Source organism: Coregonus clupeaformis, unplaced genomic scaffold (genome assembly GCF_020615455.1).
Source record: "Coregonus clupeaformis isolate EN_2021a unplaced genomic scaffold, ASM2061545v1 scaf0391, whole genome shotgun sequence".
NCBI lineage: Eukaryota > Metazoa > Chordata > Actinopteri > Salmoniformes > Salmonidae > Coregonus > Coregonus clupeaformis.
Genome location: NW_025533846.1, coordinates 182,251 through 203,151, shown reverse-complemented (window position 1 = coordinate 203,151; position 20,901 = coordinate 182,251). Strand labels below are relative to the sequence as shown.

The 20,901-nt window shown below is 41.0% G+C and overlaps 2 protein-coding genes across 2 annotated transcripts in view; one reads left to right on the top strand and one right to left on the bottom strand.

Moving 5' to 3' along the window:
* The window catches only part of LOC121582011 (cortexin-3), a 31,620-nt gene extending 16,784 nt beyond the window's left edge, over positions 1 to 14,836 (bottom strand). Inside the window, exon 1 of the mRNA XM_041897497.2 lies at positions 13,602 to 14,836. Within this exon, the coding sequence (XP_041753431.1) occupies positions 13,602 to 13,632 (31 nt within the window). The 5' untranslated portion in view covers positions 13,633 to 14,836. The remainder of the gene's footprint in view (positions 1 to 13,601) is intronic.
* LOC121582010 (diacylglycerol O-acyltransferase 2) lies at positions 2,858 to 5,066 on the top strand. The gene has a single exon (XM_041897496.2). It carries the CDS (start codon positions 2,965 to 2,967, stop codon positions 3,943 to 3,945), a length of 981 nt encoding a protein of 326 aa, XP_041753430.2. The 5' UTR covers positions 2,858 to 2,964; the 3' UTR covers positions 3,946 to 5,066.
* Positions 14,837 to 20,901: the final 6,065 nt, after the last annotated feature.

The following is a 20,901-nucleotide window of genomic DNA, read 5'->3' as shown; positions in this document are numbered from 1 at the left end:
CTTAATAAGGGAAGTGTTCTTGTTGTCCTTTCTACCCTTTGTGTAGGAAAAAACCTTACACAACTGATCGTAAGTGCACTTATTAATCACATAGATTAGACTGGGATTTATTGTTAATTGACTACAGCAATAATCGAGCCAGGAAAGATCCATTCCATCGATTTCATCCTTTAAAAATATTCATTTGGACTGTGAGGGGAGACTTCTGCATGAAGTACCGTGGCTTGTCTTATTTTTTATTTGTTTCACAAGAAAAAATATTTTGCATCTTCAAAGTGGTAGGCATGTTGTGTAAATCAAATGATACAAACCCCCAAAAAATATATTTTAATTCCAGGTTGTAAGGCAACAAAATTGGAAAAACGCCAAGGGGGATGAATACTTTTGCAAGGCACTGTAAGTGATATTTAATGGGTTAAAATATCCTGCCTTTCCTTGTCTGTGAACTAATGCCACACACACACACACACACACACACACACACACACACACACACACACACACACACACACACACACACAAACACACACATTTGTTTTACTATCCTTGTGGGGACCAAACAAAATCCTATTTTCCCTACCCTTAACCCTAACCCCTTAACCTAACCCTAACCTTAACCTTAACACTAACTCAAACCCTAACCCTAATTGTAACACTAACTCTAACCCGTGAGCCTAAAATATATAATTTTTCCTTGTGGGGACAGATGGCGAAATGTCCCCAGTTGTCCAAATGTTCCTTGTTTTACTGTGAGGACTTTTGGCCCCACAAGGATAGTAAAACCAAAAACACACAAGCATAGTACACACACCATGCATCTCACACACACACACACACACACACACCTACAGTACCAGTCAAAAGTTTGGACACACCTACTCATTCATGGGTTTTTCTTTATTTTTACTATTTTCTACATTGTAGAATAAAACTATGAAATAACACATATGGAATCATGCAGTAACCAAAAAAGTGTTAAACAAATCAAAATATATTTTAGATTCTTCAAAGTAGCCACCCTTTGCCTTGATGACAGCTTTGCACACACTTGGCATTTTCTCAACCAGCTTCACCTGGAATGCTTTTCCAACAGTCTTGAAGGAGTTCCTACATATGCTGAGCACTTGTTGGCTGCTTTTCCTTCACTCTGCGGTCCAACTCATCCCAAACCATCTCAATTGGGTTGAGGTCGGACCACCCATACACAAAAATGTATGCACGCATGACTGTAAGTCGCTTTGGATAAAAGCGTCTGCTGAATGGCATATTATTATTATATTATAGGTCAGGTGATTGTGGAGGCCAGGTCATCTGATGCAGCACTCCATCACTCTCCTTCTTGGTCAAATAGCCCTTACACAGCCTGGAGGTGTGTTGGGTCATTGTCCTGTTGAAAACAAATTATAGTCCCACTAAGCGCAAACCAGATGGGATGGCGTATCGCTGTGGTAGCCATGCTGGTTAAGTGTGCATTGAATTCTAAATAAATCACAGACATTGTCACCAGCAAAGCACCCCCACACCATCACACCTCCTCCTCCATGCTTCACGGTGGGAACCACACATGCGGAGATCATCCGTTCACCTACTCTATGTCTCACAAAGACACGGCAGTTGGAACCAAAAATCTCAAATTTGGACTCATCAGACCAAAGGACAGATTTCCAATGTCCATTGCTCGTGTTTCTTGGCCCAAGCAAGTCCCTTCTTCTTATTGGTGTCCTTTAGTAGTGGTTTCTTTGCAGCAATTCAACCATGAAGCCCTGATGCACGCAGTCTCCTCTGAACAGTTGATGTTGAGATGTGTCTGTTACTTGAACTCCGTGAAGCATTTATTTGGGCTGCAATTTCTGAGGCTGGTAACTCTAATGAACTTATCCTCTGCAGCAGAGGTAACTCTGGGTCTTCCTTTCCTATGGCGGTCGTCATGAGAGCCAGTTTCATCATAGCGCTTGATGGTTTTTGCGACTGCACTTGAAAAAACGTTCAAAGTTCTTGAAATTTTCCGGATTGACTGACCTTCATGTCTTAAAGTAATGTAGTTTCTCTTTGCTTTTTTGAGCTGTTCTTGCCATAATATGGACTTGGTCTTTTACCAAATAGGACTATCTTCTGTATACCACCCCTACCTTGTCACAACACAACTGATTGGCTCAAACGCATTAAGAAGGAAAGGAATTCCACAAATTAACTTTTAACAAGGCACACCTGTTAATTGAAATGCATTCCAGGTGACTACCTCATGAATCTGTTTGAGAGAATGCCAAAAGTGTGCAAAGCTGTCATCAAGGCAAAGGGTGGCTACTTTGAAGAATCAGGAGGGGAGGAAATAGAACACACACAAAAAAAGGAAGACATCACAACATCAGATCTTTTCAGTGCCTGGATAAGCGTTTGACGTCTAATGAACCTCATCAATATAATGTCATAATCTTGTAATATGCGTAGGCCCGAGCTGAATATGTCTTAACCACACCCAATAATGTCAGATTTCAATGCTCGTCCACGCTGGAACATACTTGAGATTGAAACATTGCAACTGACTGACATGATTTTCTAAACTTGCCAAGCAGTCCATGCATTGTCTGTCTGCTGTGAGCTGTCACTCAACAGTCTATGGAGTTCAAACCTAGGCTTTGATTTGACTGCTGATCCGGGAACTCACCAAGGGACATAATCTTCCTCTCCGAGATGTGTTCTCATAAACAGATTATCTTGAGTTACGATAATAGTATTGTTAATATAGTTACTATTAACTTGGTGCACTGTAAATGGTTAAAGACATTGGACTCTGTCATGTTTATCATAGTGTTGAGGGAGTGGAAGTGATCGTTATCTGCAGCCTCACTGGAACTGTGATCAAAGTACATTCACACAGGGTACTGGTGCTCTCCAGAAAGTTGCACTTGTTCGTGGAGTCACGCTGTGAACAACTTTGGGAAAACTACAGAAAAGGTTGCAGGGATGAAGCAGGAAAAGACTAAATGGAAGGATTTCCTGGAGAATATCAGTGTTTTGCAAGCGGTGCTGACAGTCCCCCTCTTAGGTCCGGTTTGTATTGGGTTGATGGTGTATCTTATGTTTACCTCTCTGTGGCTGCTGCCTACTGTCTACTTCATATGGCAGTTAAAGGACCGACACACACCCGAAAGAGGGGGCAGGAGAACTGCATTTGTGAGAAACTGGAAAGTGTGGAAGCTCGTAAGGGACTACTTCCCAATGAAGTTGGTGAAGACAGCGGAGTTGAACCCAAACAAGAACTACATCTTAGGGTGTCATCCTCACGGGGTCTTGAGTCTCGGAGCCTTTACTGCTTTCACCACTGAGGCCTGTGGCTTTATGGACCTCTTCCCTGGGGTGCGCTCCTGTCTCTGCATCCTGGGTGGCCTCTTCCAGATCCCCCTCTACAGGGAATATGTCATGGCCACAGGTTGTTGTCCAGTCAGCAAGCCCAGTCTCAAGCACCTTCTGTCTAAAAGTGGGAAAGGCAATGCGCTGGTGATTGTTATAGGGGGCGCTGCTGAGTCTCTGCTGAGTCTGCCTGGGGTCAACGCTGTGGTTATGAAGCAGAGGAAAGGCTTCGTCAAGGTGGCCCTGGAGTTTGGGGCTGACCTGGTGCCCGTCTACTCGTATGGGGAGAACGATATGTTCCGCCAGGTGACCTTCTCAGAAGGCAGTGTGGGCTGGAGGTTACAGCAACTCTTTAAGAAGATCATGGGCTTTGCCCCATGTCTGTTCATGGGTGAACGCTGGTTCTGGATGCCTTACCACTGCCCTGTCACCATTGTCGTGGGTAGTCCTATCCCAGTGCCAAAGCAGCCTTGCCCCACCCAGGAGGAGGTGGACCACTATCATGCCCTCTACATGGAGGCCCTGGCCAAGCTCTTCAATGAGCACAAAGCCAGCTGTGGACTCTCAGACAGCCACGAGCTGCGGATCATATAGGCCAATCATTTTGACAATGTGAATAAGGTGTCCTTCTGTCTGATACTGTAGCCCACCGATCTCCACAGTGAGTATGTTTACATGCACACTAATAATTCGATATTAACTGATCATATCGATTATATACTGATTATGACAATTCTGCGAGTTTGGCATTAGTCATGATTATCTTAATCAGCGTAAGGTAATAAGCGAAGTAAGCATAAACGGATTAAAACCTTGATTATTTTGCAATCTTTGGAATTATTGGGATACCTTAATCAGAGTTCCTGCGGTGTAGTTGATCTGCACACGCGCTATCATGAGCAGCACGAGCCTCCCTCTTTGGTGCATGTGAATTGAATTCAGATTATTCGAAAGTATGCATCTAAGAAATAGGTTTCACATACATATTTACGGAGCCAGAATCAAAAAGGCTTCCAAAACATTATAGGATTGCTGTGATAGAACGTTTGTTTTGATTGGTTAAGTCCCATCAGGCAGCCTGATTATAAGCTGTCCATGTAAACAGGATTATTAGGGAATTCTTTCTTCTTGCAAAGCATGACAATGTTTTAATCAAACTATCATATTAATCAGAGTATTCACAAATATCCTATTATTGAATGAATGTAAACATACTCAATGAGACTACTCGAATGAAAGCATTCCAACTCAGTATCTGATCCAGCGATGTCCCAATCATTGATCCCAGGATCCACCAAGCTGCCTGGCTAATTGGCTAATAGCTTTTGACTGCATTTACTGTAAGAATGACTACAAGGGAAAAATGCATGTGCTTTATATGTAGCAATAATTTAACCATGAATCTGAATACCTTTAAGATCCACTCCATTTCATAACAAACAGTGATTGATTGTGTGACTTAGGATTTATAAAGAAATACTGTGCTTACATGTTGAGTACAATAAATCAGACCACCAGTAGCATCTGAGCAATGTTTATCAGGGATCATAACATTCTTTCATGTATAACAGTTAACTTTGAATAACTTGCGCAGTAGAGCTGCCGAGTACTGCAATACAGTAATATATTGAAATTATGTATTTCTGCTGATATCTATTTTAATAAATTTGGCTTGTGGTAAGGGTCCACTTTGACCACAGGATTTTGCCACAATGTATTATTTTTTTTAATCCTTCCTGCGAACTGGATACAGATAGCTGCAGTGAGAGGTTTTGGACATACACAGAGTGGGAGTGTCTTGCAGTGCTATGATTCACAAGACAGAGTGGGAGTGTCATGCAGTGCTATGATTCACAAGACAGAATGGGAGTGTCTTGCAGTGCTATGATTCACAAGCTGTAGAGATAGAGCATCTAGTTTGACCTTTAGAAAATAAAATGTCAATCTTTCTACCGTTCATTTGTGAGACAAGTGAGCTTGGGCATGGCAATTATTTTAGACTTAAAATAAGTAATATTTTGCCTTTGGCTGGTGGCAACAGACAGATTTAAATTATTATAATCAGGCGAGCCATGCATAAATAAAACAAGCCGTATGCTGGCACCTGTCTCTCTCTCTCATCACATACACACACACACACACACGCACACACCCACACACACTAGGCGTACTTTATTAAATATCTCTACAGGACAAACTAGTTGTTACCCAACTATCCCAATCATCTTTGACATGGAAAATGAATCTAGATTTAGCATATATGGGGATGTAAGTTTAAGATTGCCATGGTAAGCATACCAAACATGGCACAAGAATGCAGGGAGAGACCCATCACTGTGAATATGCATACACTGCATAGATTAAAGTAGCCTATTCATTGTCGTAAATTACAGCAGCAGTGCCTACACTACCATCAGAAAGTATTCATACGCCTTGACTTATTCCACATTTTGTTGTGTTACAGCCTGAATTCAAAATGGATTAAAAAAATAAAAAACATTCTCACTCATCTACACACAATGACAAAGTGAAAACATGTTTTTAGAAATGTTGACAAATTGATTGAAAAGGAAATACAGAAATACCTCATTTACATATGTATTCACACCCCTGAGACAATACATATAATCACCTTTGGTAGCGATTACAGCTGTGAGCCTTTCTGGGTAAGTCTCTAAGTGTCACGATCGTCTGAAGGAGCGGACCAATACGCAGCGCGTGGAGTGAACATGATGACTTTATTAAATAAAGCAACCACGAAAAAACAACAAATGACGATAATGAAGTCCTCAGTGACACGACTGAACACGGAACAATAACCCACAAAACACAGGAGAAAACACACAGAATATATATGGCTCCCAATCAGAGATAACGAGCCGACAGCTGACACTCGTTACCTCCGATTGGGAGTCATTAACCAATCACCAAAAACACAAACAAATGAAACTCACCCAACCCAACACCACCAAATGAAATACACCCTGGCTCTAACACACAGTCCTTGGAGCCAGAGTGTGACACTAAGAGCTTTGCACACCTGGATTGTACAATAATTGCACATTATTCTTTAAAGAATCATTCAAGCTCTGTCAAGTTGGTTGTTGATCATTGCCAGACAGCCATTTTCACATCTTGCTATAGATTTTCAAGCCGATTTAAGTCTAAACCGTAACTAGGCCACTCAGGAACATTCAAATTTGTCTTGGTAAGCAACTCCAGTGTATTTTTGGCTTTGCGTTTTAGGTTATTGTCCTGCTGAGAGGTGAATTTGTTGGAAAGCAGACTGAACCAGGTTTTCCTCTACGATTTTTCCTGTGCTTAGCTCCATTCCATTTATTTTTTATCCTGAAAACCTCCCCAGTCCTTAATGATTACAAGCATACCCATAACATGATGCAGCCACCACTATGCTTGAAAATATGGATGGTGGTACTCAGTAATGTGTTGTATTGGATTTGCCCCAAACATAACGCTCTGTATTCAGGACAAAAATATTATTAATTTGCCAAATGTTTTGCAGTATTACTTTAGTGCATTGTTGCAAACAGGATGCATGTTTTGGAATATTTGTATTCTGTACAGGTTTCCTTCTTTTCACTCTGTCATTTAGGTTTGTTTTGTGGAGTAACTACAATGTTGACCCATCCTCAGTTTTCTCCTATCACGGCCATTAAACTCTGTAACTGTTTTAAAGTCACAATTGGACTCATGCTGAAATCCCTGAGCGGTTTCCTTCCTCTCCGGCAACTGAGTTAGGAAGGACACCTGTATCTTTGTAGTGACTGGGTGTATTGATACACCATTCAAAGTGTAATTAATATCTTCACCATGCTCCAAGGGATATTCAATGTTTGCTTTTTTAATTTGACCCATCTACCAATAGGTGCCCTTCTTTGCGAGGCATTGGAAAACCAACCCTGGTCTTCGTGGATAAATCTGTGTTTGAAATTCACTGCTCAACTGAAGGACCTTACAGATAATTGTATGTGTGGGGTACAGAGATGAGGTAGTCATTAAAAAATCATGTTAAACACTATTTACTTATTATGTGACTTGTTAAGCAGATTTTTACTCCTGAAATTATTTAGGCTTGCCATAACAAAGGGGTTGAATACTTATTGACTCAAGACATTTAAGCTTTTTATTTTTTATTAATTTGTAAACATTTCTAAAAACATAATTCCACTTTGACATTATGGGGTATTGTGTGTAGGCCAGTGACACAACATCTAAATTTAATCAATTTTAAATTCAGGTGCAACACAACAAAATGTGGAAAAAGTCAAGGGGTGTGAATACTTTCTGAAGGCACTGTATGCTTATCTGAAATACCCTCAACAGCTTATATGAAATACCCTCAACATCTTATCTGAAATACTTATCCTGACAAGCAAGGTGATCTCTACAGCCGTGGTCAATGACACAAGTATTGGTCTTCACAAAGTTCGCTGCTTCAGTGTTATGAGATATTTTTGTCAGATGTTACTATGTATATAATTACAAGCATTCCATAAGTGTCAAAGGCTTTTATTGACAATTACATTAAGTTTATGCAAAGAGTCAATATTTGCAGTGTTGACCCTTCTTTTTCAAGACCTCTGCAATCCGCCCTGGCATGCTGTCAATTAACTTCTGGGCCACATCCTGACTGATGGCAACCCATTCTTGCATAATCAATGCTTGGAGTTTGTCAGAATTTGTGGGGTTTTGTTTGTCCACCCGCCTCTTGAGGATCGACCACAAGTTCTCAATGGGATTATGGTCTGGGGAGTTTCCTGGCCATGGACCCAAAATGTTGATGTTTTGTTCCCCAAGCCACTTAGTTATCACTTTGCCTTATGGCAAGGTGCTCCATCATGCTGGAAAAGGCATTGGTCGTCACCAAACTGTTCTTGGATGGTTGGGTTGGTACCATTCTTTATTCATGGCTGTGTTCTTAGGCAAAATTGTGAGTGAGCCCACTCCCTTGGCTGAGAAGCAACCCCACACATGAATGGTCTCAGGATGCTTTACTGTTGGCATGACACAGGACTGATGGTAGCGCTCACCTTGTCTTCTCTGGACAAGGTGTTTTCCGGATGCCCCATACAATCGGAAAGGGGATTCATTAGAGAAAATGACTTTACCCCAGTCCTCAGCAGTCCAATCCCTGTACCTTTTGCAGAATATCAGTCTGTCCCTGATGTTTTTCCTGGAGAGAAGTGGCTTCTTTGCTGCCCTTCTTGACACCAGGCCATCCTCAAAAGTCTTCGCCTCACTGTGCGTGCAGATGCACTCACACCTGCCTGCTGCCATTCCTGAGCAAGCTCTGCACTGGTGGTGCCTCGATCCCGCAGCTGAATCAACTTTAGGAGACGGTCCTGGCGCTTGCTGGACTTTCTTGGGTGCCCTGACGCCTTCTTTACAACAATTGAACCTCTCTCCTTGAAGTTCTTGATGAGCTGATAAATGGTTGATTTAGGTGCAATCTTACTAGCAGCAATATCCTTGCCTGTGAAGCCCTTTTTGTGCAAAGAAATGATGACGGCACGTGTTTCCTTGCAGGTAACCATGGTTAACAGAGGAAGAACAATGATTTCAAGCACCACCCTCCTTTTAAAGCTTCCAGTCTGTTATTCTAACTCAATCAGCATGACAGAGTGATCTCCAGCCTTGTCCTCGTCAACACTCTCACCTGTGTTAACGAGAGAATCACTGACATGATGTCAGCTGGTCCTTTTGTGGCAGGGCTGAAACGCAGTGGAAATGTTTTTTGGGATTAAGTTCATTTTCATGGCAAAGAGGGACTTTGCAATTAATTGCAATTCATCTGATCACTCTTCATGACATTCTGGAGTGTATGCAAATTGCCATCATCAAAACTGAGGCAGCAGACTTTGTGAAAATTAGTATTTGTGTCATTCTTAAAACTTTTGACCACGACTGTACATCTAGGAACAGTAATTTGAGAGAAAGGTCAGGTCTATACTATCTGATCATTATCTAGCTACAATAATAACATAACATAACTTTGCAGCATTTAGGATGTGTGAGCAGCTTATATTAGGCTACAATACATCAGTAAGGTTTGCTCTCTCTGCCAAGTGAGATTCCCTTTGGACAACTGCAGAGAGACAATTCCTAAAGGTTGAATAATAACCCTATTTGTGCTATAACTAGACCTGCATCGAATACTTACAGTATTTTCACAAATCTGAATATACCTGAGGTGTACTTAATTTAGCTTACTGCGCAAGCAGAATTTGCACTTTTGGGAATATTCCATTGGTTTTCAATTCACGTACACCTCACCTATTAGAAAAATATTTGAAATAAATATTCAACCGGCGAGAGGTGCTAATAACAACATTATTGATTTCATGATTTGGTGATTAGATTAATGACAATGTACAGTATAGATAGATTAATGACAACGTGCAGATAGTATTCAGACCCCTTGACTTTTTCCACATTTTGTTACCTTACAGCTTTATTCTAAAATTGATTAAATATATATTTTTTCTCATCAATCTACACACAATACCCCATAATGACAAAGTGAGAACAGGTTTTTAGAAACTTTTGCAAATTTATCAAAATAAATAAAACATTAATACTTTATTTACATAAGTATTCAGACCCTGCTATGAGACTCGAAATTGAGCTCAGGTGCATCCTGTTTCATTGATCACCCTTGAGATGTTTCTACAGCTTTATTGGAGTCCACCTGTGGTAAATTCAATTGATTGGACATGATTTGGAAAGGCACACACCTGTGTATATAAGGTCCCACAGTTGACAGTGCATGTCAGAGCAAAAACCAAGCCATGAGGTCGAAGGAATTATCCGTAGAGCTCCGAGACAGGATTTGGTCGAGGCACAGATCTGGGGAAGGGTACCAAAAAATGTCTGCAACATTGAAGGTCCCCAAAAACACAGTGTCCTCCATCATTCTTAAATGGAAGAAGTTTGGAACCACCAAGACTCCTCCTAGAGCTGGCCACCCAGCCAAACTGAGCAATAAGGGGAGAAGGGCCTGGGTCAGGGAGATGACCAAGAACCCGATGGTCACTCTGACAGAGCTCCAGAGTTCCGCTGTGGAGATGTGAGAACCTTCCAGAAGGACAACCATCTCTGCAGCACTTCACCAATCAGGCCTTTATGGTAGAGTGGCCAGACGGAAGCCACTCCTCAGTAAAGGCACATGACAGCTCACTTGGAGTTTGCCAAAAGGCACCTAAAGGACTCTCAGACCATGAGAAACAAGATTATGTGGTCTGATGAAACCAAGATTGAACTCTTTGGCCTGAATGCCGAACGTCATGTCTGGAGGAAACCTGGCACCATCCCTACGGTGAAGCATGGTGGTGGCAGCATCATGCTGTGGGGATGTTTTCAGTGGCAGGGACTGGGAGACTAGTCAGGATCAAGGGAAAGATGAACAGAGAAAAGTACAGAGAGATCATTTATGAAAACCTGCTCCAGACCGCTCAGGACCTCAGACTTGGCCGAAGATTCACCTTCCAAGGTGCTTCAACAAAGTACTCAGTAAAGGGTCTGAATAATTACAGTACTAGTCAAAGGTTTGGACACACCTACTCATTCCAGGGTTTTTCTTTATCTTTACTATTTTCTACATTGTAGAATAGTAGTGAAAATATCAAAACTATGAATCATCTAGTAACCAAAAAAGTGTTAAACAAATAAAAATATATGTTATATTTCAGATTCTTCAAATAGCCACCCTTTGCCTTGATGACAGCTTTGCACACTCTTGGCATTCTCTCAACCATGAGGTAGTCACCTGGAATGCATTTCAATTAACAGGTGTGCCTTCTTAAAAGTTAATTTGTGGAATTTCTTTCCTTCTTAATGCGTTTGAGCCAATCAGTTATGTTGTGACAAGGTAGGGGGGGTATACAGAAGATAGCCCTATTTGGTAAAAGACCAAGTCCATATTATGGCAAGAACAGCTCAAATAAGCAAAGAGAAACGACAGTCCATCATTACTTTAAGACATGAAGGTCAGTCAATACGGAAAATGTCAAGAACTTTGAAAGTTTTCGCAAAAACCATCAAGTGTTATGATGAAACTGGCTCTCATGAGGACCGCAACAGGAATGGAAGACCCAGAGTTACCTCTGCTGCAGAGGATAAGATCATTAGAGTTACCAGCCTCAGAAATTGCAGCCAAAATAAATGCTTCACAGAGTTCAAGTAACAGACACATCTCAGCATCAACTGTTCAGAGGGGCTGTGTGAATCAGGCCTTCATGGTCGAATTACTGCAAAGAAACCACTACTAAAGGACACCAATAATAAGAAGAGACCTGCTTGGGCCAAGAAACACGAGCAATGGACATTAGACCGGTGGAAATGTGTCCTTTGGTCTGGAGTCCAAATTTGAGATTTTTGGTTCCAACCGCCGTGTCTTTGTGAGACGTGGTGTGGGTGAACGGATGATCTCCGCATGTGTATTTCCCACCGTAAAGCATGGAGGAGTAGGTGTTATGGTGTGGGGGTGCTTTGCTGCTGACACTGTCTGTGATTTATTTAGAATTCAAGGCACACAACCAGTATGGCTACCACAGCATTCTACAGCGATACGCCATCCCATCTGGTTTGGGCTTAGTGAGACTATAATTTGTTTTTCAACAGCACAATGACCCAACACACCTCCAGGCTGTGTAAGGGCTATTTGACCAAGAAGGAGAGTGATGGAGTGCTGCATCAGATGACCTGGCCTCCACAATCCCCCGACCTCAACCCAATTGAGATGGTTTGGGATGAGTTGGACGGCAGAGTGAAGGAAAAGCAGCCAACAAGTGCTCAGCATATGTGGGAACTCCTTTAAGACTGTTGAAAAAGCATTCCAGGTGAAGCTGGTTGAGATAATGCCAAGAGTGTGCAAAGCTGTCATCAAGGCAAAGGGTGGCTATTTGAAGATTCTCAAATATAAAATATACTTTGATATGTTTAACACTTTTTTGTTTACTACATGATTCCATATGTGTTATTTCATAGTATTGATTCCATATGTCTTCACTATTATTATACAATGTAAAAAATTGTTTAAAAAAAGAAAAACCCTTGAATGAGTAGGTGTGTACAAACTTTTGACTAGTAGTGTATGTACATTTGATATTTCCGTTTTCTATTTTTAAGAGATTTGCCAAAATTTCTAAAAACCTGTTTTTGCTTTGTCATTATGGGGTATTGTGTGTAGACTGATGAGGGGGAAAACAATTTAATCAATTTTAGAATAAGGCTGTAACTTAACAAAATGTGGAAAATGTCAAGCTATTATGTAGCATTTAGAGTATAGAACCAAAGCTGGCTACTGCACCAGACAGCTTAAACTCATGAGTGGTGACAGTTTTTAATTATAAATATGATTCTGCCTCAGTGATCCACAGAATAAAATGGACCAAATACACATCCAGGTGTGTCCATAACATGTTAAGTCTAAGCCATTGCAGTTTTCTGTCATCAAAGCACACATACATATAAAGATACATACATAGATATAAATATATACCACAGTAGCCTACTGGTATTCAGTATCTTGAAATGTTCTGGCATCTGGTCATACAAAAGGCTTGCCTTCATGCAGGTCATCAATAGGGCATCAAATAGGAATTATGAATACATAAGTCTAAAAACAGACCAAAAAGAATGCCATTTATAATATGCGGAAGATTAATTCAGAAGTCCAGATGGCTGCCCTCTGCATAGCTATAGGATATAAATATACAGGCTACTTTGATTAATACATGGTTAATTCGATTTCCAATTGGAATTCAATGCAGTAACCTTTGGAAAATGCGACTTCATCAAATCAAGGTGCTTATAATGAATATTGGAATTAAATATTTAAAATATCCATTCAAAAGTTAGTCACAACAAATAGGCTAACACCCAATGCAACACTTAAAACGGATAGCCTAGTCACAGGGGTAGGCTACAATATCAAATGTAACGACATTTATTTAGGTGGCGATTGAACCTTCAGCCTAAAATAACCTATAATTATAGCAATGTTTTAATCCATCTACTGCGGTGACCTCACCTCACGCATATGCTCAATCTCAAATTCACTCAACAAGTGAAAAGACGATATCGATGCTGACGAACCTGTCACAGGCAATTCAGACACTGCTGGAGAGTATCTTATCAATACACAAAACAAACAACAAAAGCTTTGAGAAATGAACAGGACAAATAAGAAAATATTCACAACTATTTATGTGAAAACATTGAGTTTATACCTTTGTCTCCCTGCGAGAACGTCGGATCCATTTCCAGAGTTACAAAGGGAACCAGAGGGTTTCGCCCATTCTACCTTCCCCTCTCCCCTTTAATATCAGCACATATTGAAGATACAAGACAAGGACGAAAAGGAAGAACTGTTGAGAATAAAAGGTTAACTTGGGTCTTCACAAATGGTAACAATGCAGTCCTCGGTTCAATGAAATTGGCAAGGAGGGGAGACAGGCTCCAACCGCTTGCGCCTCGCGCGTCTGCTGTCTGTGCTCGAGTTTATGGACTGAACTGGTAAAGGAAATCACCGTAGTTCAGCCCCCCCCCCGAATTTGCGCCAGTAATGCGTTTTATAAATCGATTTTTCTAGAGAAACAATTGGAGAGTATTGGTCTATTTTTAAAATAACGAATAAATATATTTTTACTCGGTCTGTTTGTATTTGATTAGGACTATATATTTCTCATTGATAGGCTTCTACTGATATAGTCCATGGAAGATAGTAATCAATCAAATACGTGTCAACGATGGAGTCAGTGAAATTACGCACAGGTTTCTCAAAATACAGTATGTCAGTCTATGGATATTTGGATTGATAAAACACTCTGTCAAAACAATTTGTATACAGTCATGCATTTTCAAATCTACAAAACAGAGGCTTAAATGTCATATTGGACTCTGAAACACTGTTCTTCCATTGGGTGGGTGAGGCAAACCAATTTCCTGATTTGATATAAAAACTCTAGAAGCAATATTCCTCTCATATAGATATCTACGCAGGTGAGAATAGTCCATCTCCTCTCTGTGTAATTATCCATCCATTATGAGTAAAAAATAGCATATGAAACAGACACGTTTCTCAACTGCACCAGACATACTCTGATAATGGCAGGGTATGTTTTTTCAGTTGAAATATATTTTTATTTTACTTTAATGGCACTCATATTAGGTCTCCGAGCTTTCCATTGGTCCTCATAATGAAGAGTGATCATGCAGGGTTGTTTTACTTTTAAAACAATAGTTATTTTTCCTATAAAGGCTACCTAGCTGGGCAGCTTGTGCTTTGATCCGAAATTGCACTACAGTGACCATTAACTAAGGAAGCTCCAGGGCAATCAATTGGGCCTCTGTACCACACCCATACATCTCTTCTTGCTGAACAGACTGAAACCACTTTAAAGCTGCAATATTTAACTTTTTTGGGTGACCTGACCAAACTCACATAGAAATGTGAGTTATAGATCTGTCATTCTCATTGAAAGCAAGTCTAAGAAGCGGTCTAGGGCGGCAGGTAGCTTAGTGGGTAAGAGTGTTGTGCCAGTAACCAAAAGGTTTCTGGTTCTAATCCCCGAGACGACTAGGTGAAAAATCTGTTGATGTGCCCTTAAGCAAGGCACTTAACCCTAATTGCTCTGGATAAGAATTTCTGCTAAATGACACATGTAAATCTGTTCTATGTGCACTATTTCTATGCTTCCCGTTCTTAAGTTTCCTTTTTGCCTCTTACTTTCAGTTTTGTAAACTAGCTCCAAACAGCTGAAAATACAATATTTTTGGTTATGGAAAACATACTTCACAGTGGTTTATATGGTACAATGATTCTTTACACTATATGTACTTGTTTTGCCACATAAACTGAAATGAGGCAAACTATTATAATTTTAGCAACCAGGAAATGGTGGAGCGATTTTTGCATAGTGCAGCTTTAATCTTTTACTGCAGTAGACTAAATCAGGGTCTGCAGTCTGCATTTTTTTTTTTTTTTAGGGGGTAGATCATCTTTAATATTGCAGATAGATTGTAACTTCCATCAATGTAATTGTCTGCATCACTTCCAATCCCCCATATGTTTTTTTTTCTTTTTCTCGCATATACAGTGGGGAAAAAAAGTATTTAGTCAGCCACCAATTGTGCAAGTTCTCCCACTTAAAAAGATGAGAGAGGCCTGTAATTTTCATCATAGGTACACGTCAACTATGACAGACAAAATGAGGAAAAAAAATCCAGAAAATCACATTGTAGGATTTTTAATGAATTTATTGGCATATGATGGTGGAAACTAAGTATTTGGTCAATAACAAAAGTTTCTCAATACTTTGTTATATACCCTTTGTTGGCAATGACACAGGTCAAACTTTTCTGTAAGTCTTCACAAGGTTTTCACACACTGTTGCTGGTATTTTGGCCCATTCCTCCATGCAGATCTCCTCTAGAGCAGTGATGTTTTGGGGATGTCGCTGGGCAACACAGACTTTCAACTTTCTATGGGGTTGAGATCTGGAGACTGGCTAGGCCACTCCAGGACCTTGAAATGCTTCTTACCTTCGTTGCCCGGGCGGTGTGTTTGGGATCATTGTCATGCTGAAAGACCCAGCCACGTTTCATCTTCAATGCCCTTGCTGATGGAAGGAGGGTTTCACTCAAAATCTCACGATACATGGCCCCATTCATTCTTTCCTTTACACGGATCAGTCGTCCTGGTCCCTTTGCAGAAAAACAGCCCCAAAGCATGATGTTTCCAACCCCATGCTTCACAGTAGGTATGGTGTTCTTTGGATGCAACTCAGCATTCTTTGTCCTCCAAACATGACGAGTTGAGCTTTTACCAAAAAGTTATATTTTGGTTTCATCTGACCATATGACATTCTCCCAATCCTCTTCTGGATCATCCAAATGCACTTCAGACGGGCCTGGACATGTACTGGCTTAAGCAGGGGGACACGTCTCGCACTGCAGGATTTGAGTCCCTGGCGGCGTAGTGTTACTGATGGTTGGCTTTGTTACTTTGGTCCCAGCTCTCTGCAGGTCATTCACTAGGTCCCCCCGTGTGGTTCTGGGATTTTTGCTCACCGTTCTTGTGATCATTTTGACCCCACGGGGTGAGATCTTGCGTGGAGCCCCAGATCGAGGGAGATTATCAGTGGTCTTGTATGTCTTCCATTTCCTAATAATTGCTCCCACAGTTGATTTCTTCAAACCAAGCTGCTTACCTATTGCAGATTCAGTCTTCCCAGCCTGGTGCAGGTCTACAATTTTGTTTTTGGTGTCCTTTGACAGCTCTTTGGTCTTGGCCATTGTGAAGTTTGGAGTGTGACTGTTTGAGGTTGTGGACAGGGTGTATTTTATACTGATAACAAGTTCAAACAGGTGCCATTAATACAGGTAACGAGTGGAGGACAGAGGAGCCTCTGAAAGAAGAAGTTACAGGTCTGTGAGAGCCAGAAATCTTGCTTGTTTGTAGGTGACCAAATACTTATTTTCCACCATAATTTGCAAATAAATTCATTAAAAATCCTACAATGTGATTTTCTTGATTTTTTTTTTCTCAATTTGTCTGTCATAGTTGACGTGTACCTATGATGAAAATTACAGGCCTCTCTCATCTTTTTAAGTGGGAGAACTTGCACAATTGGTGGCTGACTAAATACTTTTTTTCCCCACTGTATATATTACACATACATACACATACGGATATACATACAGTGGGGAGAACAAGTATTTGATACACTGCCGATTTTGCAGGTTTTCCTACTTACAAAGCATGTAGAGGTCTGTAATTTTTATCATAGGTACATTTCAACTGTGAGAGACGGAATCTAAAATCTAAAAAAAATCCTGAAAATCACATTGTATGATTTTTAAGTAATTAATTTGCATTTTATTGCATGACATAAATATTTGATCACCTACCAACCAGTAAGAATTCCGGCTCTCAAAGACCTGTTAGTTTTTCTTTACGAAGCCCTCCTGTTCTCCACTCATTACCTGTATTAACTGCACCTGTTTGAACTCGTTACCTGTATAAAAGACACCTGTCCACACACTCAATCAAACAGACTCCAACCTCTCCACAATGGCCAAGACCAGAGAGCTGTGTAAGGACATCAGGGATACAATTGTAGACCTGCACACGGCTGGGATGGGCTACAGGACAATAGGCAAGCAGCTTGGTGAGAAGGCAACAACTGTTGGCGCAATTATTAGAAAATGGAAGAAGTTCAAGATGACGGTCAATCACCCTCGGTCTGGGGCTCCATGCAAGATCTCACCTTGTGGGGCATCAATGATCATGAGGAAGGTGAGGGATCAGCCCAGAACTACACGGCAGGACCTGGTCAATGACCTGAATTGAGCTGGGACCACAGTCTCAAAGAAAACCATTAGTAACACACTACGCCGTCATGGATTAAAATCCTGCAGCGCACGCAAGGTCCCCCTGCTCAAGCCAGCGCATGTCCAGGCCCGTCTGAAGTTTGCCAATGACCATCTGGATGATCCAGAGGAGGAATGGGAGAAGGTAATGTGGTCTGATGAGACAAAAATAGAGCTTTTTGGTCTAAACTCCACTCGCCGTGTTTGGAGGAAGAAGAAGGATGAGTACAACCCCAAGAACACCATCCCAACCGTGAAGCATGGAGGTGGAAACATCATTCTTTGGGGATGCTTTTCTGCAAAGGGGACAGGACGACTGCACCGTATTGAGGGGAGGATGGATGGGGCCATGTATCGCGAGATCTTGGCCAACAACCTCCTTACCTCAGTAAGAGCATTGAAGATGGGTTGTGGCTGGGTCTTCCAGCATGACAACGACCTGAAACACACAGCCAGGGCAACTAAGGAGTGGCTCCGTAAGAAGCATCTCAAGGTCCTGGAGTGGCCTAGCCAGTCTCCAGACCTGAACCCAATAGAAAATCTTTGGAGGGAGCTGAAAGTCCGTATTGCCCAGCGACAGCCCCGAAACCTGAAGGATCTGGAGAAAGTCTGTATGGAGGAGTGGGCCAAAATTCCTGCTGCAGTGTGTGCAAACCTGGTTAAGACCTACAGGAAACGTATGATCTCTGTAATTACAAACAAAGGTTTCTGTACAAAATATTAAGTTCTGCTTTTCTGATGTATCAAATACTTATGTCATGCAATAAAATGCAAATTAATTACTTAAAAATCATACAATGTGATTTTCCGGATTTTTGTTTTAGATTCCGTCTCTCACAGTTGAAGTGTACCTATGATAAAAATTACAGACCTCTACATGCTTTGTAAGTAGGAAAACCTGCAAAATTGGCAGTGTATCAAATACTTGTTCTCCCCACTGTATATATACAAACATATCCTTTAAAAATATATACAGTGGGGAAAAAAAGTATTTAGTCAGCCACCAATTGTGCAAGTTCTCCCACTTAAAAAGATGAGAGAGGCCTGTAATTTTCATCATAGGTACATGTCAACTATGACAGACAAAATGAGAAAAAGAAATCCAGAAAATCACATTGTAGGATTTTTTATTAATTTATTTGCAAATTATGGTGGAAAATAAGTATTTGGTCAATAACAAAAGTTTCTCAATACTTTGTTATATACCCCTTGTTGGCAATGACACAGGTCAAACGTTTTCTGTAAGTCTTCACAAGGTTTTCACACACTGTTGCTGGTATTTTGGCCCATTCCTCCATGCAGATCTCCTCTAGAGCAGTGATGTTTTGGGGCTGTCGCTGGGCAACACGGACTTTCAACTCCCTCCAAAGATTTTCTATGGGGTTGAGATCTGGAGACTGGCTAGGCCACTCCAGGACCTTGAAATGCTTCTTACGAAGCCACTCCTTCGTTGCCCGGGAGGTGTGTTTGGGATCATTGTCATGCTAAAAGACCCAGCCACGTTTCATCTTCAATGCCCTTGCTGATGGAAGGAGGTTTTCACTCAAAATCTCACGATACATGGCCCCATTCATTCTTTCCTTTACACGGATCAGTCGTCCTGGTCCCTTTGCAGAAAAACAGCCCCAAAGCATGAAGTTTCCACCCCCCATGCTTCACAGTAGGTATGGTGTTCTTTGGATGCAACTCAGCATTCTTTGTCCTCCAAACACGATGAGTTGAGTTTTTACCAAAAAGTTATATTTTGGTTTCATCTGACCATATGACATTCTCCCAATCCTCTTCTGGATCATCCAAATGCACTCTAGCAAACTTCAGACGGGCCTGGACATGTACTGGCTTAAGCAGGGGGACACGTCTGGCAATGCAGGATTTGAGTCCCTGAGCGGAGTAGTGTGTTACTGATGGTAGGCTTTGTTACTTTGGTCCCAGCTCTCTGCAGGTCATTCACTAGGTCCCCCCTGTGTGGTTCTGGGATTTTTGCTCACCGTTCTTGTGATCATTTTGACCCCACGGGGTGAGATCTTGCGTGGAGCCCCCAGATCGAGGGAGATTATCAGTGGTCTTGTATGTCTCCCATTTCCTAATAATTGCTCCCACAGTTGATTTCTTCAAACCAAGCTGCTTACCTATTGCAGATTCAGTCTTCCCAGCCTGGTGCAGGTCTACAATTTTGTTTCTGGTGTCCTTTGACAGCTCTTTGGTCTTGACCATAGTGGAGTTTGGAGTGTGACTGTTTGAGGTTGTGGACAGGTGTCTTTTATACTGATAACAAGTTCAAACAGGTGCCATTAATACAGGTAACGAGTGGAGGACAGAGGAGCCTCTTAAAGAAGAAGTTACAGGTCTGTGAGAGCCAGAAATCTTGCTTGTTTGTAGGTGACCAAATACTTATTTTCCACCATAATTTGCAAATAAATTCATAAAAAATCCTACAATGTGATTTTCGGGATTTTTTTTTCTCAATTTGTCTGTCATAGTTGACGTGTACCTATGATGAAAATGACAGGCCTCTCTCATCTTTTTAAGTGGGAGAACATGCACAATTGGTGGCTGACTAAATACTTTTTTTCCCCACTGTATATTTCCCTTTATTACTTTCCAACCCCACCATCCCTTCCCTAATTGGAGTAAACTAGTGAACAACAACGCTTAGACCTCTACTTCATGCTTATACATACTATATACATTTTATGGACACAGTCAATAATTATATTTTGTTTGTTTTTACTCCTGAACTTCCTCCGATCATTTTCATGATGTCCATCTGGTATGCTTCTATATGCCATATCTTTCTAACTGTGCTCTTTCACAAAAGCTCAGTTGGTAGAGCATGGCGTTTGCAACGCCAGGGTTGTGGGTTCGATTCCCACGGGGGGCCAGTATGAAAAAAATATAAATAATGTATGCACTCACTAACTGTAAGTCGCTCTGGATAAGAGCATCTGCTAAATGACTAAAATGTAAATATACTTATTATGGACACAACATGTCTTACACAAGTTATCTTGTTATTATTAGTTGTTGTTATTAGTCCCATCCTTCAGCTCCATTCAACACCTCCCATCTATCTCTTAACACCATCCATATTGGATTTCTATTTGCCATATATTTTTTAACTGTACTGTGATGTTTTACAAAAGTTCTGAACCTTTC